Source organism: Eumetopias jubatus, unplaced genomic scaffold (assembly GCF_037043125.1).
Source record: "Eumetopias jubatus isolate StellerSeaLion01/CBP00866 unplaced genomic scaffold, mEumJub1_p1.0 scaffold_10, whole genome shotgun sequence".
Lineage (NCBI taxonomy): Eukaryota > Metazoa > Chordata > Mammalia > Carnivora > Otariidae > Eumetopias > Eumetopias jubatus.
The window spans coordinates 127,420,399-127,447,215 of record NW_028274816.1 but is presented as its reverse complement, the minus strand read 5'-3'; the positions used below and the strand labels follow the sequence as shown (position 1 = coordinate 127,447,215).

Genomic DNA, 26,817 nt, shown 5'->3' with positions numbered 1-26,817 from the left:
CCTGCCAGGCCTGGGTCCTGTGTCTAAGCCCCGACCCCACCCCCAGGACAGAAGTGGCATGAACCACACCTGACTCGTGGTCCAAGAGCGGGGAGCCGATGGCTTCCCAAAAGATCAGCAGAGTGTTGCCTCCAGAAGAAAGGGAATGAGTGGTACAGGCTGCCTCCACAGAACTCCTCAGCAGATGGCTAAGAGTTTTCCCAAGTGGGAGAGGGGTTGTGAGCAGAAGGAATGGCACGTGAAGGCTTTACAGGCAAGAACAAGTTTAATTTGGGGTCAAGCTGCCTGCAGAGGCGTTTAGATTCAGCCTCTGGGGCAGAAGTTCCTGATGAATGTGCGACTGTCTTGGGCTTGAAGGCAGTCCTGTGCGCACACCTAGATTTGACACCCCCCCCCCCGCCCAACAAATTACAGAAAAATCAAAGCACCACAATAATTTGTCCGCTCTATCAGTAGCAACAGTGGTTTCAAGGAGCCGACAGATAAGATAAGCATTGTGCCGGGCGCAATGACCAGCTCTACGACTGCAGCAACACTCCTTCCTCTGACCAATTGGAATGTGTGCCAGAGTGACGTCACAGACAACCCCCAGGGACCCTCGGACCCTTGTCCTTAGAGAGGTAATCAAGAACGGTTTGCACCCCCAGCCTCACATCCTGCAGGAAGCCCAGGGCCCTCCGGGACATACCTGCCCATCGCAGGGGGCTAGTTCAGGCTCTGGACGAGAGCCTCCCCCCGACTCTCCGTTCCTTTGTTCCACCGGGATTTCCTTAATGCCTATTGTGTGCCAGGCTCTCTGCCAGGCACTTGGGATACAGCAAGAGCAAAACCCACCAAATCGTTGCTTTTATGGAGCTTATGGTCTAGAGGAGAAGAGAGGAAAATAAACAAAGCAGAGAAGGGGGAGAGGGAGAGGTGGGTGTGCAGTTTACAGTTCCCAAGGCGCTGGCCAGGGAAGGTTTCCTTGAGGGGGCCACGTGGGCAGAGACGTGAAGGGGGTGGGGGAGTGACCATGGGAGCCCGCAGAGGCAACAGCAAGTGCCGAGTGTGGAGGCTTGTCAGAGGACGAGGAAGGAGAATCCGCAGAGCCAGAGAAGGGTGAGTTGGGTGGCGGGGAGAGCAGATGATATAGGCACACATTCATCTTAACCTCCTTCAGATGCTCTTGACTTTCCCAGCTCCGAGAGGACAGAGGCGAGCAAGATGACTCCTCTTGGATGCCTTCCTCCGAGGGCGTCTGTGTGAGCAGTATCCCTAAAGGACCGAGGCAGTGAGGGGCATATACCTCACAGCAAGGCACACAACCCACTCTCAGCAGTCCTACAGCATGTCACCACTTGGGAACATCTCACTGACTTTTCTGGGGCGGTGCGGCCTCCTGCCTTGGTTCCCAGCTCGCTCTCCTCCCCAAGACCCTCCTTGGAGTCCTCTCCTATTTCCCCACACAGCTTTCCCCTAATCTCTGCCTCTGCACAGTTTTTTTGTCTTGTTTTGTTTTAAAGTAGGCTCTATGTTGGGCGCCTGGGTGGCTCAGTCGGTTAAGCGTCTGCCTTCGGCTCAGGTTGTGATCCCGGGGTCCAGGGATCGAGCCTCACATCGGGCTCCCTGCTCGGCAGGAAGCCTCCTTCTTCCTCTGCTGCTCCCCCTGCTTGTGCTCTCTCTCTGTCAAATAAATAAATAAAATCTTTTAAAAAATAATAAAAATAAAAAAATAAAGTAGACTCCATTTCCAGTATGGAGCCCAATGCGGGGCTTGAATTCACGACCCTGAGATCATCAAGACCTGAGCTGAGTTCAAGAGTCAGACACGGCTGACTGCTTCTCCTTCTCCCTCTGCCACTACCCCCCACTTCTGCTCTCTGGCTCTCTGTCAAATAAATAAATAAAATCTTTTTTTTTTTTAAACGTCCCTTGGGTCTAGGTCTCCTCCTTGCCAATCTCCTTGCTTATTATCCAGCTTAGTTGTGATCTGTTTCCTTCCTCCCTCCCTCCCTTCTTTCCTTCCTTCCTTTCTTCCTCTTTTTCTTGCGCTTTTCTTCTTTTAAAGTATGTTTTCTGTCATCAGAATCTGCAAACAGTCTCTGGGTGAGGCCCTGCCTCAAAGCTCCGCCATCCTGGATGAGGGAAGAGCAGGCACTTCTGTTTCCCAGAGGGCCAGAATTCACACGGGGATGGCTTCTGCTGCTGACCTGTGGTAATACGCTGTGACCACGCCAGGGTCACAGTGAGTCACAGCAGGCAAGGTACCTTTGCTCCCCTTCCTTTCCCAGAGCAGGTCCAGGGGTGTGTGAAGTAGATCCGGAAGAGGTGTGTTATGCATGTAAGATCAAAACCCAGGACTGACTGATATATTTTTTTTCTTAATGTCTATTTCTGCCATCCTGCCCCAACCTTCTGTCCCCCTCCATGCCTATTCCAGAAGTCTGAGGATATAGCACAGTGACCATAGCTCTCTGCTCCTTCCAGGATTTGAATGCCAGTTCCCCACTCAGCAGCTGTGTGTCTCTGGACAAATAACTTAACCTCTCTGAGCTTCACCTGTAAAATGGGGATAGTTGTAAAATACCACCTATAAGGTTGTTAAGAGGATTAAATGAGATGATCCATATGAAGGCAGTTAGCGCTATGCCTGGCAGGTAGTAGTCCCCGAATAAATGTTAGCCGTTCTCATAAAACATCTATGTAGTGCCTCCTACACCAGATGCTTGGCCTTTGAGGAGCTCTAGCGTGGGACACAGACCTGTAAATGAAAGATTACAGTACAACAGGTAGGAACTGTCACGGAAATAATATGGACACAGTACTGTGGAGGCAGAGAGGGAGTGATGGTTGGTCAAAAAAGGGGAGACATTTGAGTTTGAGATCCGGAAAGGTATTCCAGAAGCGTATTCGAGAAAGAAGAAACACAGGGTTCCTGTAGAAGCAGCTAAGAGGAGACTGTGGTCCCATTTCATGCTGCGAGCTAAACTGGGAATTTTAACTTCTGGAGACTGTTAAAAGTTGTGCACAGGGTAGCAACAGACTTAGAGTTGTAATTTAGAAAGCACGCACGGGCAGATGCTTGCGATGCACAACAGAGCGCCAGTGAGCAAGCTGTTCACAGGAATACAGCTACAGGTATGCAATACAGAGACAGAGGTCACAGTAGGAGGGGGGTTGAGGGTACCCGGGGCCACAACCAGGGTTTAGAAGAATCTGGACAAATGGCCCGAGAGACTCACTGGAGAGAGCTCCATACTTCTACCTGGCTTAGCACATTCGGCTCCCTCTTGAATGCTCTTCCCCCACTTGCCATTCAACATTCAGCTCAAGCCACCTGCTCTGGTAAGCCACTTCATACTGAACCCCTTTACAGACTGGATTGCGGGCCCTGCTCTGTGTTCCTAGAGCCCCTTCTTGGGTCCCTATCGTAGAGCTTGGCATTCCCTTGTCATTGTTTCCTGGTTCCTCCCACTGGTCTGTGAATTCTGTGAGGTCAGGGCCCAGCCTTGATCACCTTTGCACCCACAGGGCAAATGTGGTGTCAACAACTATTTGCTGAATGAATCAGTGCAAACAAAAAACTAGCCAGTCTACCCAGAAGCTGGAGGAACCGCCAGAAAAAGACTGACGTCTCCAGGAGCTCAGGCCCTGAGGCCACATCCATCTTTTGTCCTCCAGTTGGGTCTCGGAGTCGCTGCCTAGAAATCCTGGGCCTTCCAGGAATTTGAAGCCCGGTGCAGCAAAGTGGCCATCTGGCCAAAAGCGCAAATACAAACCTCGGCCGGCCATCTGCTGGCTGAGCCCCTACCCCCTGCCCCAGTCTTCGCCTCTCCATGCCCTGCAGTTCCGATCCCTGCCAGGCGGCGACGCACGTGAGAACGCGTGCGCAGTGCGCGCTCGAGCCGTCCTTTGCCCTTCTCCCAATGGCGGGTTGCGGTCCCCTTCCCGGCATCCTCGCGGGGGAAAGGTGCGCGTCATTTCCGGTGGGGAAGGCCCGCGGCCGCCGCCGCCATTTCGGGCACTGCTGTGAAGCTGAGACCGGAGCCGGTCCGCTGGGCGGCGGGCGCCGGGGCAGGAGGGGCGCGCGCGGCGGCGGCGGCCCAGCGTGTAGGCGCGGAGGCGGCCATGGCGGGCAACTTCGACTCGGAGGAGCGGAGTAGCTGGTACTGGGGGCGGTTGAGCCGGCAGGAGGCGGTGGCGCTGTTGCAGGGCCAGCGGCACGGGGTGTTTCTGGTGCGGGACTCGAGCACCAGCCCCGGGGACTATGTGCTCAGCGTCTCCGAGAACTCGCGCGTCTCCCACTACATCATCAACAGCAGCGGCCCGCGCCCGTCTGTGCCACCGTCGCCCGCCCAGCCTCCGCCCGGTGAGGACGGACGGGACGGGAGGCCCCGGGCGGGGTGAGGGCCGCGGAACTCCCCAGCCTGGCCGGCTGCTCTTCGAGAGCTGACCTCCACGAGGAACGTGGGCAGAGGGCTGGAGTGACCACGGCAGGGGGTAGCCTGGTGCCTGGGCTCGTTCCCACCACGAGCGGGTGTGTGGGGCGGGGGAGGAGGAGCCGCTGACCCAGGCCTCTGGGTGTGACTTGGGAGGACAGCCCAGGGGAAGGGGAACTGCTTCGGCCCCAGGGTGGGGCTAGCGCCCGGACCAGGCACAAGGGCAGGGCCGGGCAACGTGGGGACAAAGAGCTGAGGGGGATGTTGGCACTGCGGGGGCATCACTTGGCAGCGGTTCCCAGAATGAATTCGATAATCCTACAAGTGGCTTTTTAGGCGAAACGTTTCCTGTAGTGTTAGAGAGCCGGATTTGGTTTGGAGAGCTATTCTCCCCTGCTGGCCTTTGGTAGGAAGTCACCACATACTAGCCCGGAGGGATGGAGACACCCTCAGGAAACCGGTCAGCTTTTTCCTTTCTTGGGCATCTTTCCAAAATACTTTTACTGTCCTCTTCCCCCGCAGAGGACGAAGGTGGTGAGTTAAGTGCCTTGGGTTAGAAGTAAGCCCTCTGTGATCAGCCCGGAACAAGTTGATGTCCAGCTGACGGTGTCCAAGAGATCTTAACGTCCAGAGAACGTTTTCTTAAGTTAGGGGGGTTCTAGTTTTCAAGGTATTCTGTGGAGGACAGATTCCCGCCGCCCCCCACCCCGGAAATAAGCCAATGGAAACAGTCCCTTCCTTGAAAGTGAATGGAACTTCCAATTTCATTGGACTTAAACATTGTCAGTGCTGTATGTCAGGGCCTCTTCTTGGTCAGTAAGTTAGGGCTGTGACCTAGGTCTTACCAAGGATCACTGAGTTGTGACTGTCTTCCTTATGCCTTCAGAGTTTGGAGAATGTTAAGATTTATGCACTTAGTACCTGAGATTTGTGAAGTACAGTGTAATTCCGAGGTGGTTAGCATCTTACCATCACCTGTGTAACAGCACCAAGAGTCTTAGTCTTTATGATTGTTCCCAAGTTGAAGCAGTTTTCTTCTGACCAGCTGAGGCTAGCTCCAGGCCAGTCTCTTACCCTTTTGGGATAGTCCTAATTTAGATTTATTCACTCTGGCCAGAATTGGGGAGATGGGATAGTCTCTTTGTTGCTAACACATACCAATTATTAAAAAAAAAAAAGAGTATGGGATCTTTAATCCTCAAATTATCCTAGGTCTTCTCAGTATGGTTGGTTTAATAGCATAACATGAGACAAGACTATCGATGTAACATAACTTTGCCCTAAACCAGATATATTCTACTTTTTACCACCTTCTTGGTATCTAGGGTTTTGCATTACAATGCAGTAATATGATGGCAAACAGTCACTGAAGCTCAATTTTTGACCTTTTTTTCCACCCCAGTTTTCAGCCTTTTGTGTATGCATTTTGTAAAATTTGGAGATGGCAGCAGTCAGGTTTGCTAGCTTGAGCTTTCTCCACACCTTGGTGTTAATGACTTTGTATCTCTACCTTGATATTGAGCTCCACCTTTTCTTAACAGATATGAGTTCAGATCCTTGGCCCAAAAGAGAAGGTGAAGTTTGCCAAAGTTTGTGGATAGGGTGTGGAAAGTTCACGGGCATTGTGGTAATTCTTGTTTCTGGTAATGTGCCCAATTTTCCACATAGAGCAATTGATTGAGTTGTTGTCTTTATAATAAAGATTACTTAACCTTTGTTCTCCCCCTCCCCCATCAAGCTCTTTTTCTTTTGAAACTACACAGAGAAATTTCTTGAATTTTAGAAAAGCATGTAGAATATTAATAGCTAACATTTATTGACTGGTTATTCTATGCCAAGTACTTTGCTGAGTACTTTCGGTGCCTTATCTGATTTTCTGCCTATAACAATCTGGTGAGAAGTACTGTGATCTCTTTTTATTAAAACATTTTCTTTTTATAGGTGTGGAAACTGAGAGTCAGAGATTCAGTAACTTGCCCAAGGTCACAAAGCTGGTAAATGACTGAGCCAGATTTTGAACCTCGGAATTCTGACCAGAGAGCTGACACTCTTCCGCTGTACCTCTTTCTCTTTTCCTTTTGAGATCTGAACAGTGCACATAGAAGATTCAACACTTTTGTCTCTGTCATGGGGCCCTAGGTTCTGTGTAAAGATCAAAAGGAAAGGATGAAAAGAAAAAAATTAGCTTTTTTTTTTTTTTAAAGATTTTATTTATTTATTAGACAGAGAGAGACACAGCGAGAGCAGGAACACAAGCAGGGGGAGTGGGAGAGGGAGAAGCAGGTCTCCTGCTAAGCAGGGAGCCCGATGTGGGACTCGATCCCAGGACCCTGGGATCATGACCCGAGCCGAAGGCAGACGCTTAACGACTGAGCCACCCAGGCGCCCAAGAAGAAACTAGCTTTAGTATTTGGACAATACATGTCTGTTATCTAAAAGTCAGTGATGAGGCTTTTAAAATTATTTGGCAAATTGAACATGAAAAATGAACTTTTTGCCTAGGACTATATAGCATATTTTGTGGACATAATACGTGGGTAGAATTTGTATGGAATGGCTTAGATACAGTTTTTAGAGGAAGATGGATCAGGTATTTTTAACCTTTTCTAGCGAATCTTTTTTTTTTTTTAAGATTTTATTTATTTATTTGACAGAGAGACACAGCGAGAGAGGGAACACAAGCAGGGGGAGTGGGAGAGAGAGAGAAGCGGGCTCCCCGCAGAGCAGGGAGCCCGATGCGGGCCTCGATCCCAGGACCCTAGGATCATGACCTAAGCCGAAGGCAGACGCTTAACGACTGAGCCACCCAGGCGCCCCTCTGGTGACTCTATTTTTAACTTAGATGTTCAGCTTCCACAGGCTGCCATAGTCTGGGAGCACCCTGGTTGTGCCTGAGGGCCGTAAGGCAGGGCTTGGTCACGTCTACTGGCCATACCCTGTCAGGTTGGACTTCAAGGTAGACCTCTTGGGAAGGCTTTGCAATCACTGATTTCACATGTTTCTTCGAACAATGAGGTATTACTAGACCTTGGCCAGTAGACAATTGATAAAACTGAACAAGTGAGACCTGGGAGAGTAGTTATAAGTCCGAGCTCTGGAGCTTGTGTTTGAATCATCCTTCCTGGCCACTTACTACTTATATAACTTTGGGCATGTTCTTTAACTTGCCTCTGCCTCAGTTTCCCCATCTATAAAAGAGAGGAAGTAGTAATACTGACCTCCTAGGGTTGTTGTGAAGATTAAATGAGTTTTAGTGTATTAAATGCTTAGGAATGGGGCTAGCATACAGTAAGTACTTAATAAGCATTAGCTGTATTAGTTTTATGAACATAACTATGAGGTTGGGAGAGCAGGAGTTGAAGCAAAATGGAAAACTGTTCTCAGCATTGAGAGGCTCACAGGCAGGCATGGGGTGGGTTGGTGAGCCCCGGTAAGATGGCATGTGTAAGGGAGTAAGTGCGGGAATGGAGGGTGATGGAGTGCGTCAAGAAGTGCGAAAGGACCTTGGACCCGAGACATGGAAATACGATGGTACCTGTTGTTACCTGCTTAACCCAGAGCCTTCTACCCATTGTTCTGGTGGGTGAGGGAATCATAAAAGCTTGCCTCATTTGGGGGTGGGGAGGGGCAGAAATTAGGGTGGTTCTTGTTTGCGCTGCCTCTTCAAAGTGGTGCTGGACCAAGCCACTCTCTAGAGACCTTGTGGGACTGTTTGTTATCTACTGCTGCCTTTTTGTACCTCCGCCATCTGTGTTTTCATTTGTTTACCTCATCTTTGCAGTTTTCAAACCTGGTCTTCATGTTTTACTAATCAGTTACAAAGTACCCCTCCATCCAGTGGTTCTGGAGAAGTTCTTCAGTGAGTTACTTACAGGTTTACAACCAAAAAAAGGATGCCATGGTAAAAGGAAGTAGGTTTATTTATTGCTGGACTTCTCAGCCTTTTAGTATGCTCATGTGAAATTATGACCCTCCCAAGAGAGGTAGGTATTTGACCACAAGACATTTTGAGAAGTGTCTTGAGATTCTGTAGAATCTTCTCTGGGAAAGAGTACAGTGGACTTTGGATTTGGAGATTAATCGAAAATTTCTAAAGGAATTGAGATGTTTGGGCAGGGTATTAAGCTGAACTTGCTTTTTATTAAGCACCTGTAAGGTACCAGCTGCTTTTAGGAACTTTATTACGTAGGTGTTTGGCTCCATGAGAAGTTAAATAACAATTTGTATAGCTAGTAAATGGCAGAACCAGAGTTCATTAAACCCAGTCAGTCTGAATCTGCATAGTACCATGCTGATACCTACCATTTTTAGAAAGTTCTATTTGCTTAGGAGGCCAGATATTTGATACTTCTTTAGGAGACCTTCTCAGATGGAAGTCAGCAGCCTTTTTAGCCCTTTGTATTGGACAGGTGGTGGGGTGTGTTTAAGCAGTTTCTATAAATACTATAGGCAGAAGAGGAGGAAAGGAGTGGGAAATTAAGGAAAGAGGAAGGGAAAACGGAAGTGCTTTGAGATCAAGGAGAGGCTGATGATGGAGCTGCTGAAGTGGTACCCGTGCCAGAAGTGACCTGGCCTGTTTTAGCCCAACGAGCTCTTAGGTGTTTTTTGGTTTTTGTTTTTTTAAGATTTTATTTGTTTATTTGACAGAGACACAACGAGAAAGGGAACACAAGCAGGGGGAGTGGGAAAGGGAGAAGCAGGCTTCCCGCTGAGCAGGGAGCCCCATGCAGGGCTCGATCCCAGGACCCCGGGATCATGACCCGAGCTGAAGGCAGATGCCCAACGACTGAGCCACCCAGGCGCCCCTCTTAGGTGTTCTTCATAAAACCTTCAGGGAATGGTGTTGTAAAAATTGATCTAACCCAAGGGCTAAAATGCTTAGAAGTAATGAGTTGAGCATATACAGAAACCAAAAGAATATGTGACTGCTTGCATTGATTTTGATTTCTGAATGTGTTTGTTCATAACTGCATGTTCAGAATACCAGCACAGGTTTATGTAGAACAAGTCAGTGAGGTTTTCCAAGTCCCAGCAGTGAGAACCCAGTCATTGGTTCTTTTCTCTAGACTGACTGACTATATCTCCTTCCTTTCCCGCCCTTCTATTTCCTGCTCTTGGCTCTTTGTGGTTGGAAGGAGATGAAGTAGGGAAAAGGAGCTGGAACACATAGCTATGATGAGGTTTGGGCTTACCTGAGACTTAGGTTCTTTTCTCCTCCCTTCCCTTCTGGAGTTTGGGTCAGTGAAGCTTGATGGTCCATATATTTGACTGCTTTAGCAGTACACAAAAACAGGCACTCCTCTGGTGGAATTATTATAGTGTCGATAGAATAGAAAAACATTTATAGGTAAAGAATATCAGCGGGGTGCCTGGCTGCCTCAGTGGGTAGAGCATACAACTCTTGATCTTGGGGTTGTGAGTTCGAGTCCCACGTTGGGTGTAAAGATTACTTAATTTTTTTTTTTTTTTTTAAGAATATCAAAGATCTTCCTCAGTGTTCTGCTTGTATTTCTGCGACTGCTGGGATTGCCAAGCCAAGCCAAAAAAAAGAAATCATTGTGGGTCCAGTTCACACCATGCAGCATTTGAGCAAGAAATGAATTGAACCAACTTCCTACCTTTATGTGTATGGCAGAGGAGCTGTCATTTTTTCTTTTCATAATTTTCATGGTGATCTTTCTAAGGATCTTCGCCTTGTGATCTTGTTCTTCTAAACTGTCTCCTCCCCCCACCCCACCCCAAAAAAACAAACACAAAACACATTTTATTTGAGCTTAGTACAGTAATGGAGGAACCATAACAATGGATGGCAGGGAGTGGTTACCTTCCTTTTTAGAGTAAAAAGAGTGCCTTGGAAATGTTCAGGGATGGTCAGAGCTGTTCCTTCATGCTGATTTTGTTGTATCTAAGAATACAATTTGTTGTTGCTACCTTTTTTTGTAAGAATACATCTCCGTTTGAAAGTGAAAGCCAGCGGGGAAATAATGTCTTCCTAAGACCTACTGCTTTGTTCCTTGCTCACCAGCCACACTGTGTATGCCTTTATATCCCCAGCTCTGCTATGAACTTCTTAAAACTGGGAACAGACTTTCATTTAACTTCTTTCCCTCACTTCAGAATTTTGTTCATTAAGAATAATATCTAACATTTACTGAGTACCGTCTGCCAACCACTGTCCCCAAAAGGCAAGTAGTGAAAACCATTTTGGCTATTGCACCTTGGCATGTAGTTGGGTAAATTCTAGCAAGGGACCTTTCCTCCCTAGATGTCATTAGGACCATTTTCCAAGCCATTTTGTACTCTCCTGGTGTGAGGGTCATCACACACTGCCTTGTGACCAGGCAGTGCTAAGTAGGTCTCTTTGGAGCTCACATTGACCCAGTCCTTAGCATAGTTCAGCAGGCCTAAAGGATCACTGAATTAACCTGGTGGTAATAGGCAGAATGACCGTGTATCTCATTGCCTGCCCGACTTGAACGGGAACAATCCCCCTTCAGTGATTGTTTGAGTGAAGAGAAACTCCAGAATATAGAACCACCATGCTCTGACATATTCATAACCAAAATTCTCTCTCCAGTTCAGCACTTGGAACTACTGGGATTGTGTCCTGCAGGTACCTGATGAGTGTTTGCTGTAGATATGTAATCCTGGGTCTGGGCATCTGTTTCAGCATTTTGAGTTGGAGAGCCAGCCTGCATTACTGAGTGTGGGCTATTAACTTGTTTTAGCTTACAGCCGTGAGTTCCACAGATGGACTTTTGCAATATAAAAAATGTGCAACTGTCCTTTACCTTGTGTCTTGGTGTCTCGTCATGCATTCATTTGTGTGAAAAGAGAAGGCACTCATTAGTACTGATTCTGTATTGAGGACTTCTGGTTAACTTCCAAAGTTTATCTTTTCACTTCTCCCCACCGATGAATTTTAAATGTACTTTTTCTGGTCATTCTGGAAGAAGTAATTTTTTTTTTTTAAGATTTTATCCATTCATAAAAAAAACAGATTTTATCCGTTCAACTGTCAGAGAAAGAGAGAACAATTAGGGATAGTGGCAGGCAGAGGGAGAGGGAGAAGCAGGCTCCCCGCTGAGAAGGGAGCCCGATTTGGGACTCGATCCCAGGACCCTAGGGCCATGACCTGCGCTGAAGGCAGATGCTTAACAGACTGAGCCACCCAGGTGTCCTGGAAGAAGTGATTTCTAACACTGAACAAAATAATTGGGTCTCATTTCTTTTAGAGTGCAAATTAGACATCTGTGCTACCACAATAATCCTATTTCACCACATTAATCACTGTGGCTTTTAAATATTATTTATTTGAGAAAGAGAGCAAGCAGGGTGGGAAGCAGAGAAAGAGGGGAGAATCTCAAGCTGACTCTCCACTGAGCTCGGAGCCCGACATGGGGCTCAATCCCACAACCCTGAGATCATGACCTGAGCCAAAACCAAGAGTTGGACGCTTAACTGACTGAGCCACCAGGTGCCCCTGTCACTGTGCCTTTTAGATGGTGGACCATTGTTGCTGGAGTGAAGAGCATAAATTGACCATTTTCCCTTAACAGAGGACTTGAACAGGTAACCTTCCCAAAAGAAGCACAAATAGTAAACTTGGAAAACAAAAATATTTGAAGAGAGATCTCATTTCTCGGGGCGCCTGGGTGGCTCAGTCGTTAAGCATCTACCTTCGGCTCAGGTCATGATCCCCAGGGTCCTGGGATCGAGCCTTGCATCAGGCTCCCTGCTTGGCGGGAAGCCTGCCTCTCCCTCTCCCACTTATCCTGCTTGTGTTCTCTCTTTGGCTGTCTCTCTCTGTCAAATAAATAAATAAAATCTTAAAAAAAAAAGAGAGACATCATTTCTCATTAAATTGTCAGTGAGGGGCGCCTGGGTGGCTCAGATGGTTAAGCGTCTGCCTTCGGCTCAGGACATGATCCCAGGGTTCTGGGATCAAGTCCCTCAACAGGCTCCCTGCTCAGCGGGGAGCCTGCATCTTCCTCTCCTCCCTGCTTGTGCTCTCTGTCGCTATCTCTGTCTCTCTCAAATGCATATATAAAATCTTAAAAATAAATAGTCAATGATATTTATTTAGATTGTATGTATGTATTAGCACGAGCAGGGGGAGAGGGAGAGGGAGAAGCAGACTCCCCGCTGAGCAGGGAGCCTAGTGCAGGGCTGGATCCCAGGACCCTGGGATCATGAACTGAGTGAGCCACTCAGGTGCCCCAAATTGTCGATTTTTTAAAGATTTTATTTGTCAGAGTGAGCACAAGCATAGGGATCAGCAGGCAGAAGGAGAAGCAGGTTCCCCACTGAGCAGGGAGCCCGATGTGGGACTTGATCCCAGGATCCTGGGATCATGACCTGAGCTGAAGGCAGACGCTTAACCAACTGAGCCACCCAGATGTCCCTTGCAGTGATTTTTTAAATGCTGTTTGGCAAGGATATGAGGGAAGTGGGAACTCATAAACCAGTGGTGGGAGTGTAAAATTGTACAGACTTTGGAGGGCAATTTGGCAACGTAAACCTTAATGTTCTTACCCTTTGATCCAGCAGTTGCCTTTCAAGGAATTTATCCTAATGAAATCAGAGAAGCTCGTTAATAAGAACAAAAATGCTCATAATAGCATTTTCACTAGTGAAAAGTTAGGAATACTTTATAGTTATTAAAAGTTGGTTCTTGAAGAGATGAGAAATTTTTTATTATATAAAATAAAATCTTTTTATTTCATAGTAAAAAAAGGCAAGATATAGAACTTTATAGTAACCTAACTATAAAACGCTTGTATATATTTATGACATACTTGTATACACACGTACACACATATATATTAAAATTTGGGAGGTTATAACTCAATGCTGAGTTGTGGGTTAAGACTGATCAAAAAAACAAGCTCTGCAAAAACCAGTTTTCTATAGAGATCTTTATTACTTTATCAGGAAACCAAAAGGTAAAAAAAATCCAATAAAGATGATTTGATATTTTGGTGCTTAGCAGAGTTAAAGGGTGTATTCCTCACTAGAAACTTTTTCATTTGAACTGATATATGTTAATTTATTATTCTTCAGTTCTAGAATCTCGGGATAGAGAGGGAATACATTCTGAAGTATGCCCTGTGTGTCTAGGGCCATACACATCTTTGCATCATGTAAATTTTAAAAATTCCTAATGTCTTTTCTCTTGGACCCTAGTGTGTCATCAGAGGTTGAGAATTTTATTTTTCTTTTTATTCATTTTTTTTAAGGTTTTAAGTAATTTCTACGCCCAACGGGGCTGGAACTCACAATCCCGAGATCAAGAGTTGCATGCTCTGCCAACTGAGCCAGCCAGGTGCTCCCAGAGGTTGAGAATTTTAACACTTTATTTTTTCAAGCATCCTTATTTACCTTTTTTCATGACCTGAAGGAACAATATGGTTTACATGTTTTATTTCAGTAAAGACCTTAGGAATTGATTGTTAAGCAGTTAGCTTCTTGGTTTGTCTTTTTCATCTCCTTGGTTCTTTTGCCTAATTAAGGTTTTTTGCTTGTTTTGGTGGCTGTCAGAAATGAAATTGAGAACAGCAATCATAGATTTAAAAAGATAGTCTTGGGGTGCCTGGCTGGCTTAGTTGGTAGAGCATGGGACTCTTGATCTCAGGGCTGTGAGTTCAAGCCCCACATTGGGCCTAGAGCTCACTTAAAAGAAACAAAACCTTTTTCTTCTTAGGAATTGTATATTCTAGATGTGAAGAGAAGGAATGTATGAGCCTGGTGTAGATAGATAGCAAGTTCTTCCCACCTCTTGGAAAAGCTGCTGGGACCTTTGAAAAAGGAGAGCTTGCTACATTTCCTGAGGTTGAAAAGAAGATTGCAACAAAACCTTGAACCTTAATGCTACTCTGTAAATGCAGTAGCACAGAACATTTTGGGAGAATGAACAAAAAGTCTCCATGTTGCTTTGTCTTTGATCCAAGTATGAAAGCATGCCCTGATTGGCCTGGTCTCTTGTTCCGTCTCTGCTGCAGGTGTGATGGGCATCTTCCTAGGGTATGTTTTAACTACAGAGTATGTTTTCAGTTTACCGTAGAAGAGGGGTTATCTTCTCTAGAATTTTCTTCTGTTTAAGTGTTGGCTAAATGTGTTTGGGAAATGCTTAAAATCTGCATTTCATTTTCTTTGTAATACATTTTTAAATAATAGCCTGCTCTGTTTTTTTCCAGGGGTGAGCCCCTCCAGACTCCGAATAGGAGATCAAGAGTTTGATTCATTGCCTGCTTTACTGGAATTCTACAAAATACATTATTTGGACACTACAACGTTGATAGAACCAGTTTCCAGATCCAGGCAGGGTAGTGGAGTGATTCTCAGGCAGGAGGAGGCAGAGTATGTGCGAGCCCTCTTTGACTTTAATGGGAATGATGAAGAAGATCTTCCCTTTAAGAAAGGAGACATCCTGAGAATCCGGGATAAGCCTGAAGAGCAGTGGTGGAATGCGGAGGACAGCGAAGGCAGGAGGGGGATGATTCCAGTCCCTTACGTCGAGAAGTATAGACCCGCCTCCGCCTCAGTATCGGCTCTGATTGGAGGTAACCAGGAGGGTTCCCAGCCACAGCCACTGGGTGGGCCGGAGCCCGGGCCCTATGCCCACCCCAGCGTCAACACTCCGCTCCCTAACCTCCAGAATGGGCCCATTTATGCCAGGGTAATCCAGAAGCGAGTCCCTAATGCCTACGACAAGACAGCCTTGGCTTTGGAGGTACATAATGTGCAAAATGTAGAAAGCAGAGATCTGCTACAGGGTCTCCCTTTCAGACCTCTTAGAGCTTTGTAGGAATGCTGAATACAAACACCAGCGTTGTGATGTTGTAGATGTCGAAGCATTAAGTACTGATTTTGGCATTTAATGTTAGGTTTTCTCTTTTTTGTAGAAAACCTATGTTGGAATGAGTAAGCTTAAAATTGTATAACTGAATGTTCTGATTGATCTACTAAACATACTTTGACTTCTTTAATAACACCACCTGAATTCACAGGAATTAACCTAAAATATTTTTTTCTCATCTACATTCTATTCTGATTCTTTCTTTCTGCTTCTCATTGTCTAAAATAAGGTGGGCTCTGTCAAAGCACTTAAATGGAATTTTCCCATAAAAACAAAATGTTTTTACTTTAGGGGGCATGGGGTTTCTTTTTTTTTTTTCTTAAGTTTTTTTCTTTTTTTTTTTTGACAGAGAGAGACACAGTGAGAGAGGAAACACAGGCAGGGGGAGTGGGAAAGGGAGAAGCAGGCTTCCTGCTGGGCAGGGAGCCCGATGTGGGACTCGATCCCAGGACCCTGGGACCATGACCTGAGCCGAAGGCAGACGCTTAACGACTGAGCCACCCAGGCGCCCGGGGGCATGGGGTTTCTTACAACGGACTGCTTGTGTTCATAAAGTCAGAATTCAGGAGGGAAAATAAAGCATGGTACAGGTTAGAAGAGATCCATACCCAAAACTATACACCCCCCAAGGAAGAGCGGGTTTCCTCGGTTTTTGTTTGGTGCATTTTACAGGCAGGAAGCCAGTTCTTCCTGAGGAGTAAATTCCTGCCTTTTACTGGTAAATAGTTACCCTTGGTAGCCCATCTCCTCTGGGCAGCCACCACGTTGTATCTATTCCTTTATTCCTCTCTTTAGCATTCACAGCTTTGTCTCTTACCTTCTCCCTCCCTCCCTTTCTAAATTAGACAGAGCTAGTGGTTCGGCATAAAAGCTTGTATGCTATCCCATCTTTCAGAAGCTACTGATAGAACTTGAACGTAAGTAAGTAGCTAACTTTCATAAGTACAGGCTGTAGTTATGTGAGCACAGACTAGCAGAGAAAGGGCAAAAGTGTATTTTTATAAACTGAAACTCTTAGGTGCTGTTTCCTTTGGGTCTTGTTCATACACTGGGAGTAAGAGCTGCCTTCTGCCTGAGTAGAAGTGTTAGCCTACAGAATAAACTAGGATTTATTTGAACCAGTCTCTGATATTACTGGATTTGAAATTTTTCTTTTAAATTCTGGATAGTGGATGCATAGAGGGCTAGCTGTCTTAAGAGATTTGACTGAAAAATGTATTTTTATTTATTTATTTTTAAGATTTTATTTATCTGACAGAGCACAAGCAGGGGGAGCGGCAGGCAGAAGCAGAGGGAGAAGCAGGCTCCCCACTGAGCAGGGAGCCCGATGCGGGGCTCGATCCCAGAACCCTGGGATCGTGACTGGAGCCGAAGGCAGATGCTTCACTGCCTGAGCCGCCCAGGCGCCCTGAAAAATGTATTTATAAAGTGCTTATTTTTTGAGATCATGTTGTGACTTAAAAGTATCATGTCTCTGCTTTGAGTAGAAATGAAATGCACAGGTCACACCATTTTTTTCCCCCACTTTGAGTTTGGAGGATAAGGAAAACAAGTTTCTCGCCTCATGTTTTCATTTAAGTTCAGATGATGTCAACATCCAACATGGTGCTGTGCACATGGCAGATGTGACTCCTGACATTTACTGCAGACCTTGTTAGGACTGGGCTGGAGTATGAAAAATAGCAGTCATGAAACAAGCCAGCTAACAGCCAGGAAGGAATAGTTATCACATTAATTTTGTTTCCATTTGCATTCCCTCCCTCCCTTCCTTATTTCCTTTTTATTTACTTATTTATTTTAAAGATTTTATTTATTTGTCAGAGAGAGAGAGAGAGAGTTGCATGCTTAACCGATGGAGCCACCCAGGCACCCCTCCTTTTTTTTTTTTAATTTATTTTTCTAAGTAGGCTCAACGTGGGGCTTGAACTCATGATCCTGAGATCAAGACCTGAGCTGAGATCAAGAGTTGGACACAACCAACTGAGACACCCAGGTGCTCCTCTTTTTTTTTTTTTTAAGATTTTATTTATTTAATTTTATTTTTTATTAAAGATTTTATTTATTTGAGAGAGAGAGAGCATGAGCAGGGGAAGGGGCAGAGGGAGAGAGACCAAGCAGACTCCCTGTTGAGTGGGGAGCCCAACTCGGGGCTTGATCCCAGGACTCTGAGATCACGACCTCAGGCACCCCAAAGATTTTATTTTTAAGTGATGACTCCATCCAGTGCAGGGCTTGAATTCAACCCAATCCCAAGACCAAGAGTTAAATGCTCTACCAACTGAGCCAGCCAGGCGCCCCTGCATTTTCTTTCTTTCTTTTCTTTCTTTTCTCCCTTTCTTTCTTTTTTTATTTATTCATGAGAGACAGAGAGAGGCAGAGGGAAAAGCAGGCTCCCCACGGACCAGGGCGCCCGATGTAGGACTCGATCCCACGACCCTGGGATCATGACCTGAGCCAAAGGCAGATGCTTAACCGACTGAGCCACCCAGCTGCCCTGCATTTTCTTTCTTAAAGAGAATTGTTTTTTAATGATGCCTGCCTTGATTAGAGGCTTTAGTGCTAAAAATGGTTGAGCTACCCTCCCTGCTGTGAAACATAAATCTTGTGAAATAAATAAGTAGAAAATAGTTTCAGTAAGTTTTGTTTTTTGGTTAGATACTGGTTTTGAGCCACATATATTGATTGATTGCTGAAGATGGCCTCTTTCAGGTTAGAACATAATAACCTAATGTACTTAAAAACATGGTGTCAGTTTAGCATCATAGAATTTTAGAGCTGGAAAGGACCTTAGATATTTTTATTTATTATATAAAAGAACTGATGTTTAGACAGATTGGATTGTTCAGACTATTTGGAGGTAGAGATAGAATGAACCCAGATCTACTCTGGTACCTTTTCTACCATACCCAATTCAATCTGTGTTTCTTCCTGTTTATAACAGTGCTGTTGCCCTCCTCAGTGTGGGTTTTGTGTAGTCTCACTGACAGCATACCCTCAGTTGTACTGTATGTAAGGACAGTTGTGCTGTCAGTACAGTAGCTAGTTGTCTACAGTTCTACTTTCCCATCTCTGGGTTTTTAGAAGAGCTGATGCTTTGTCCCTGTTGAGGTGAGGCTGGGAGATAAGAGTAGGAGGCTCTGGTGTTCTGACCTTAGCATTCTCCTTAAACAAAACATTCATTGCTATATATGACCCACTATAAATCGAGATCTGTAGACTAGTTAGGTACATTTTAGTGGAATTTTACACTTAACTTGAAATCGATAAATTAGAATCATTGCATTTTACAATTGGGCAGGGCCCGAGAGATACTGTGTTAGACCAGCAGTCTTCAGACTGCTGCTCGGTGTCCCTAGGGAGAGGGGGAAGCCAAGGATGCAAGGCTCTGGGTTCCCTCTCTTGCTTCAACCAAAGCAACTTTGTTTTTAACTGTATTACATATGCGGATCTCTCTAAGATTTTCTTTTTCTTTTTTTTTTTTTTTTAAGATTTTATTTATTTATTTGACAGAGACAGTGAGAGCAGGAACACAAGCAGGGGGAGTGGGAGAGGGAGAAGCAGGCTTCCAGCTGAGCAGGGAGCCCGATGCGGGACTCGATCCCAGGACCCTGGGATCATGACCAGTGCCGAAGGCAGACGCTTAATGACTGAGCCACCTAGGCACGCCTCTCTAAGATTTTTCTTTGAGAAAAGGATTTCTGTACTTAAATAAATCTGAAAAACGGGTTTCAAGAACCACCTGCCCTCACCTTAAAGGTGGAATTTTGCTGCATTGGTACATTTGCTATAACCACAGTTCCCCAGTGGAAAATAATTATTAGATATTTCCTGTTTTCCTACCCACCAGATTTCTGTAGTAGGGATGAAGGCTGTAGAAAGTAGGGATTGATTCCAACTAATCAGAGTAGGGGTATTCCTCTGCCCACTATAGTTCTATGGGTCAGTCAGTCATATCCGGGGGAGTATAACTAAATCAGATGCCATCTGTTCCATTCCGGAGCCCCCAAGATTTTAAACATGCAGATACGCTGAATGTTTTGAAGACGAGATACTGGAATACTATTTTCTGGAATTGTAGCAATGGATTTCTGTATTGTTCATTGAGACAGGTATCTGCCTTTCCTCTCCTTTCCATCCTTCTTGGACATTGCCTTTATTTCAGCTCATAGAATCTCAGTTGGAAAGGACTTCAGAAGTAAACTGATCTAGACATTAAAGGCAGGCCTTCTGGTATCTTCACAGATGATTTCTAAGCATTTATTTGGATATCTCTACTTTTGGAGAACTTGCTGTCAACACAGGAGTATAGTCCAGAGGTTCCAAACTTTCTTGGTTCATAACGCCTTTAGTGTCTGAGTAATATTTCACCATGTCCCAGGCCAAAAGAAATAGTTAACAGTTGCATCGATTAGATAGAGAGGTTCAGATAAATTAAATATTTATATCCTAATAACTTAGTACCCACTTGAAAAAAATAAACATAACGGCAAGAAAACTATTTTAATTTTAAATAACTGTAATTACTGTTAAGTAATAAGACATGTACATCTGTTAGACACTGTACAGTTTCTCAAACCTTGGAATTATAATGAACAACTGCTACCCTCATTTCTTGTTACACACTAATTTCATGTGGTACTTGTTTTTTGTCTTAGCAACTGCCAAAACCCAGCTTTGCAAAGAGATGACATCTTTGAAAGGAATTTAGTGCAATCTCATGTAGAAATTGTCAGTTGCCTTGAGCTAGTAGTTCATATGGCATAATATATGTCAAGTATTGCTGTTTCCCTCAAAATTTTAAGTATTTCATGGCATCTTCTGAATTTGCTGCAATGCCTCTGACACTGTACAGTTTGGGAACCTTGGGTCAAGTTCACTGTGTTAGTTTTTAGAAAATTCTTTGTGTTTGGCTAGAAAGGTACCTAGTATATGTAGTTACCTCTGCAACTTGCACCAAGGGGATAGGGAACTTAGTTTTAGGCATTATCAGCTATTGAGCTACAAAAGATCTTTTCTTACTTGGACTAGAACTTGGGTGAGACCTATTTTCCAGGATTTGTTGGGATGCTTTTTCTCTTCACCTGGAAGCCTACCAGTTAAATCTCAAAGACCTGCCACGTTCTACCAATACAGCCCATGACCATTTCAGTCTATCTCTGAGGCAAGTGAATCATTAAAGCTGAATTGTTCTCATTTGTTTCCATTGATTTGAAGGACTGTAGATGCACCCTAAATATTACCTGTTCCTTAAATAAGGGATCCGCAAACTTTTGCAGTAAAGGACTTTACAGGCCATACGGTTTCTGTCACAACCACTCAACTGTCATTGTAGCAAAACAGCCTTAGACAAAACAACAAATGAGTTTGTTGTATTCTAGAACTGTTTACAAAAACAGACAGCAAGCTGGATTTGGTTCGTGGGCCATAGTTTGCTGACCCTTGTTTTAGATTGCTGTCATTTTCTTAACTTTTATTCTCCTTCAGCCAAATCTTGAAATATTTACTAAATATGTTCTTGGTGTGTTTGAAAATGTTTGAGGATAAGGCCTCTGTATTCCATCTCTCTGTGTGCTTTTCCCTGGCTCTATTTATATGAATTTGTATGTGTTTCCTGTCCTGAGGTCACTGGAATCCTGCAGCAAGTCAGAATCAAAGGAACACTGGCAACTGTTAGATAGTAGGGACAGAAACTAGAAAAGTAGTCACCTGGGGTTACACCAGCAAAGGAGGTCAGACAGATCCCTGATGTCACCTGTTTAATGACTACCAAAAATTAATGCTATCTGGGTTCCAGTTTCGTTCTCAACCATCATGGGAACTTACTGGTGAATATCAGTTGAGTAATCTTTTGTTCCTGAACCAATTGTAGATTTGACTGCCTGTGTACCAAGATTGTGATTTACCTTGGGAACTACACAGAGCTAGGGAAGAAATCAGTTTTCATCAAGTTCCCTAAGAGTGAAAAAACTGAAGTACCAACATTCAGTCCTCTTTATAGATGATACCATGATTGATTTGCAGACTTGCTTCTAAGGATGTGATACAGGATCAGGAAGCTGAGAAACTGCCTGGACAATATAACAGTACCTCAGTGAAAGAATTCTCACTGTCTCTTCTTTACAAGGTGGTAGTAAGGTCTGCCTCATAAAAAGAAAGGTTAACTGCCTTGTGCTTCAAATACTATATAAAGTCTTTCTTGTTCATTGATAGCAAATTAGGATTTTTTCCATCTATAACTTGAATTTTGAAATCAGTAGTGTTAGAACTACAGTTACTACTACACTCATGGCAGTACATTTCCTTGTATCTTAAGATTATAGCATTTTTGGGGCAAGTAGTCTGTTTTGCTTTCTTCATCTTTGAAATAGTTTGCCAAGCTTCAAACCCATACATGTCCCCCTTCACCCACCCTGGCCTTGGGAATTCTGCGTTACTGAGTTGTTGCCTACCAGGAGGAGGAGCGTGAATCCTCACGATGTTTGACTTGGAGAAAGAACTGCACTGAGTGTAGCACTGTGTTTTCAGACTGCCCTGTCCCCTCCTGCACTTCCCCAGCCTGCACCCGCCAAGCTTGACAGCCATCTATTCTTCAAACTGTGGAAGCACTTGGGTCTCATGTGATCTAAGGATAGTCATGTTGCCTTTGGGATTTGTCTTTTCTTGACCCCAGGAGTCCCCATGTGTTTTTGACTATTTCAGGAGAAAGACTCCGTAGGATACAAAGGGTTATTTAATTTTTTTTTTAAGATTTTATTTATTCATTTGAGACACAGAGATACAGAGATAGAGTGAGAGAGTGCCCAGGGGTAGAGGCAGAGGGAGAGGGAGAAGCAGGCTCCCCGCCAAGCCAGGAGCCTGACGTGGGGCTTGATCCCAGGACCCTGGGACCACAACCCGAGCCAAAGGCAGACGCTTAACCATCTGAGCCACCCAGGCGCCCAAAGGGTTATTTAATTTGAATAAGGTCTTTTTCAAAGTATTTGTACTTTAAGGCCACTTTGGATAGGTTAATTAGCTCAATTGACTTCTTTCAACTTTTTTTATCCATTTAAAAAAAATCGTTTCACAGTTGTGGCATAGCCTTTGTTTTCACCCCCTGATTTTTGGGCCTCTCTGCCAAGAACCTAATTAAGTGTAAAAAAAAAAAAGATTTTGGATTTCAGAATATGGTGTGGTTTTCTGAGCCTCTGTAGGGTAGAACCAAGAGACTGTGTACATTAGAGATGGCTCTGATGTTATCCAAAGGTCTAATCTGTACATAATCACCCCCCCTCCCTGCCAATGACATCTTGCAATGTAGGAACCCCTATTGTTTCTCCCTTTGAACTCTGAAAGAAGAAAAGTCTGAAGGCAGATCAGAGGTTCCTTCCTGCTTGTGAAGAAGCCTGGTGTGGTTCTGTGGTACTGATAACAGCAAGAGGTTGGTCTAGTCCACATTTCAACCTACCCTTCGCTTCTTAGAGCTCTGTAGGATGCAATTTGAGATAGCACTTTAAATGCTTAAGAATAGGTTGCCTGGGTGGCTCAGTCGTTAAGCGTCTGTCTTCGGTTCAGGTCAGGATCCCAGAGTCCTGGGATCGAGCCCCACATCGGGCTCCCTGCTCAGCGGGAAGCCTGCTTCTCCCTCTCCCACTCCCCCTGCTTGTGTTCCCTCTCTCACTGTGTCTCTGTCTCAAATAAATAAATAAAATCTTTAAAAAAAAATAGGGGCACCTGGGTGGCTCAGTCGTTAAGCGTCTGTCTTCATCTCAGGTCTTGATCCCAGGGTCCTGGGATTGAGCCCCGCGTCGGGCTCCCTGCTCAGCAGGAAGCCTGCTTCTCCCTCTCCCACTCCCCCTGCTTATGTTCCCTCTCTCGCTGTGTCTGTCTCTGTTAAATAAATAAATAAAAATCGTCTTTAAAAAAAATAAATAAAAATCTTTAAAATAAATAAATGCTTAAGAATAAAAACAATATAGCATTGAGAGAAAAGTGTTTAAACCTATACCCAATTTTGGTATCAAGTAGAATGGTGGGCTTAAGGACGTATCCTGAAGAACCATCTTTTTTTTTTTTTTTTTTTTCAAAGATTGATCTATTATAGAGTGTACATGTGCATGCGTGTGAGCAGGGGGAGAGGGAGAGAGAATCTGCAGTAGACTCCCCGCCGAGCGTGGAGCCCAACATGGGGCACAGTCCCATGACCCGGAGATCATGACCTGATCTGAAATCAAGAGTTGGACACTTGGGGCGCCTGGATGGCTCAGTCGGTTAAGCGGCTGCCTTTGGCTCAGGTCATGATCCTGGGATCCTGGAATTGAGCCGCACGTCTGGCTCCCTGCTCAGGGGAGAGCCTGCTTCTCCCTCTCCCTCTGCCTGCCACTCTGCCTACTCGTGCTGTCTATCTGTCAAATAAATAAAATCTTCAAAAAAAAAAAAAAAGAGTTGGACACTTAATCAACTGAGCCACCCAGGTGCCCCCTAAAGAACCATCTTCTAAAGAACACCTAGGGGGCTCCTGGGTGGCTTAGTTGTTAAGCGTCTGCCTTCGGCTCAGGTCATGATCCCAGGGTTCTGGGATGGAGCCCCGCATCGGGCTCCCTGCTCAGCGGGAAGCCTGCTTCTCCCTCTCCCACTCCCCCTGCTTATGTTCCTACTCTCGCTGTGTGTGTCTCTCTCTGTCAAATAAATAAAATCTTCAAAAAATAAAAATAAACACCTAGAAAATCTGGGTAAAATCTTTTCATCTTCTCAAAAAATTTTTTTAAAGATTATTTATTCAAGAGAGAGAGAGCAAGAGAAGCAGAGTCCCTGCTGAGCAGGGAGCCCATTGTGGGGCTGGATCCTAGGACCCTGGCATCACGACCTGAGCCCAAGGCAGATGCTTACCCGACTGAGCCACCCAGGCGCCCCATCTTTTCATTAGATAGGAAATCAATCATTTGGTATAAAGTACTGATTCTGAGTATACAGCTTGGAGTTTACATGTGTATGCACATATGGGATAACCACCCAGATGAAAATATAGAACATTTCCAGCACTCCAGAATGTTCCCTCATGTACCTTTTGTGTGTTTTTAATATCAGTAAAATGATGAATTTAGATATGACAGCTGTTAGGGGTGTTAGCTGGGATCTTGTCAAAGTAGCTTCCCCCCCCCACCCCCAGCCCCAAAGAAGCTCTACAGCCAATGTGGGGCTTGAACTCACTACCCCATCAAGAGTCACATGCTGTACTGACTGAAGCAGTCAGGTGCCCTGTCAAGCCAGCTTCTTAAATTGGCCCCTTTGTCCCCATCTGGAAGGGAACCTAACACAAGTGGCAATTTAGATTTTTGACATGAGTACATGAGCATACACGTCCCCCAATCATTTTTCTCTTTCTTAAGGTTAGGGACTTCTATTATTCTGGGTCCAGCTTTCAGAATAGCACTTAGCATGATGTGTTTTTTAACAGAAAGTACAGGGGCGCCTGGGTGGCGTAGTTGGTTAAGTCTGTGACTCTTGGTTTCAGCTCAGGTCATGGTCTCAGCCTTATGAGATCCAGCTTCATGCTCCGTGCTCAGCGAGTAGTCTGCCTCAGATTCTCTCCCTCTGCCCCTCCCTTTTGGGAGCGCACTCTCTCTCTCTCTCTCTCAGATAAATATATAAAAATATAAATATTAACATAAATAAATCTTTTAAAAAACAGAAAATACAAATAAATACTAAAATGGGGGAAGAGAAGTACTGCACTTGATATAATTGACCTTAATGTAGCAAGGGGCTAGCAGCATGGTAACATTAATTCCAGTGGGGTGGGGATGTGGGGGACAGTCAAGGATAGTTGACGGGTCAGAAACAAGGAAAATTCACTACAGAGTAGTCAGATGTTATCAGGTGGATGTTGTTCCTAATGCAATACTACAAGAGTTTAAAAAAAGGAGCAGGTAAGATAAAGTCAGAACTCATGGGGTGCCTGGCTGGCCCGGTAAGTTGGTAGAGCATGACACTTGAGCTTGGGGTTGTGAGTTTGAGCCCCACATTGGGCATAGAGTTTACTTAAAAAATAAAGTCTGAGAACTAGAATTGGGGATATAAGAACAACTTTCAGATTGTTTTTACTAGCTAGGAAATTTTCACTTTGAGGTCCTGGTCTTTCTTTCCCCAGAAGACTAGGAAGATCTTGACTTGTCATGGTTGACTTGCTTGGGTGTCAGGAACTTTGAATTAGAAGATTGCTGATAATAAAGAACCCTGGTGCTAGCAGCCTGTAGGGACTGGATGTGCTTGCAAGGATGGGTATGCGGTACCATCCTTTCTTCTCCCCTTACCCCGTCAGCCTTAATCTTCCCAACATCGGCAGACTGAGCTGCTGCCTTTTCTCACTCTTGTATCTTCCCATTTATATCAGACATTCTCTAGTTTCTGTCTTCCTTTTCTCAGCATCCTCTGACCCCCGCCCGCCACAATCTTTGGCCTCTGTGGTTGTCAGTTGTTCTTTAGGAAATTATAGACAGGTCAGTAGGCAAGCTGTTTGTCCTGTGAATGAGATCAAGCTGGTTTTATAGAACGCCCTGGTCCTAGACTCGAGTTGACTTTGGCCAGTAGTTGATATGGTAGAAACAGAAATTGGCTTTGGAGCTGATACTTCTGAGCTCAGATCCCAGCCCTGCTAGTGGCTGTGTGACCTCAGGTATATCTGTAATTGCTCTGAACTTCGGTTTTTTCATCTATAAAATGTAAAAATTCCTCTTACAAGGTTATTATAATGACTAGAAAATAATTTACATAAAATATTCTGTACAGTAGGGGCGCCTGACTGGCTCAGTCAGTAGAGCATGCAACTCTTGATCTCTTGAGTTCCAGCCACACGTTGGGCATGGAGCCTACTTTATTTTTTATTTATTTATTTATTTTAAAGATTTTATTTATTTATTTGACAGAGAGACAGCGAGAGAGGGAACACAAGCAGGGGGAGTGGGAGAGGGAGAGGCAGGCTTCCCGCAGAGCAGGGAGCCCGATGTAGGGCTCGATTCCAGGACCTTGAGATCATGACCTGAGCTGAAGGCAGTCGCTTACCGACTAAGCCACCCAGGCGCCCTGGAGCCTACTTAAAAAAAAAAAAAAAAATCCTTTACAGTACTTAGTGAAAGTTCAATAAATAGTAGTTACTAACTTAAACCAAATGAACAATTATGCTTAGAAACCTCTTGTAGCCTCAGAACTCAGATTTTGATAATCAAAGGATAATGTTCTTTAGTCCAGTGTCTCACCACTTAGCTCACCATTGTTCAGTATTTTGCCACAAGATGAATCCATTCATCAGACTGATTTTGTTTTAAGTTTTATAGAATAGAGGTACATCCTAGATTGTCAAAACTTTATAGTTGATGTTGCAAAGGAAAGCTTTTCATATACAAGCAAAAACATGATGTCTCCTTACTGTTCATGAATAGGTACCGAGTGACATTGAGGGAGCAACAAGGTCTGTTAGTACCTGGTGGGGTGGTAGAGCTTGATGAAGAAGGTAGGGGCTTTGCAGAGAGCTGATGGAATTTGGAATTTTAGCCTTTACCTTCC

At 44.7% G+C, this 26,817-nt stretch overlaps 1 protein-coding gene across 3 annotated transcripts in view; it reads left to right on the top strand.

The window, feature by feature from the left end:
- The first annotated feature begins 3,974 nt into the window (after nucleotides 1-3,974).
- CRK (CRK proto-oncogene, adaptor protein) overlaps nucleotides 3,975-26,817 on the top strand; it is a 44,719-nt gene continuing 21,876 nt past the window's right edge. For all 3 annotated transcript variants that reach the window (XR_003610289.2, XR_003610288.2, XM_028109236.2), the window contains exons 1-2: nucleotides 3,975-4,348; nucleotides 14,615-15,150. Coding sequence is in view for 1 of the 3 variants with exons in the window: in XM_028109236.2 (XP_027965037.1) it covers nucleotides 4,108-4,348; nucleotides 14,615-15,150 (777 nt within the window). In the remaining 2 variants the exon portion in view is untranslated. The remainder of the gene's footprint in view (nucleotides 4,349-14,614; nucleotides 15,151-26,817) is intronic.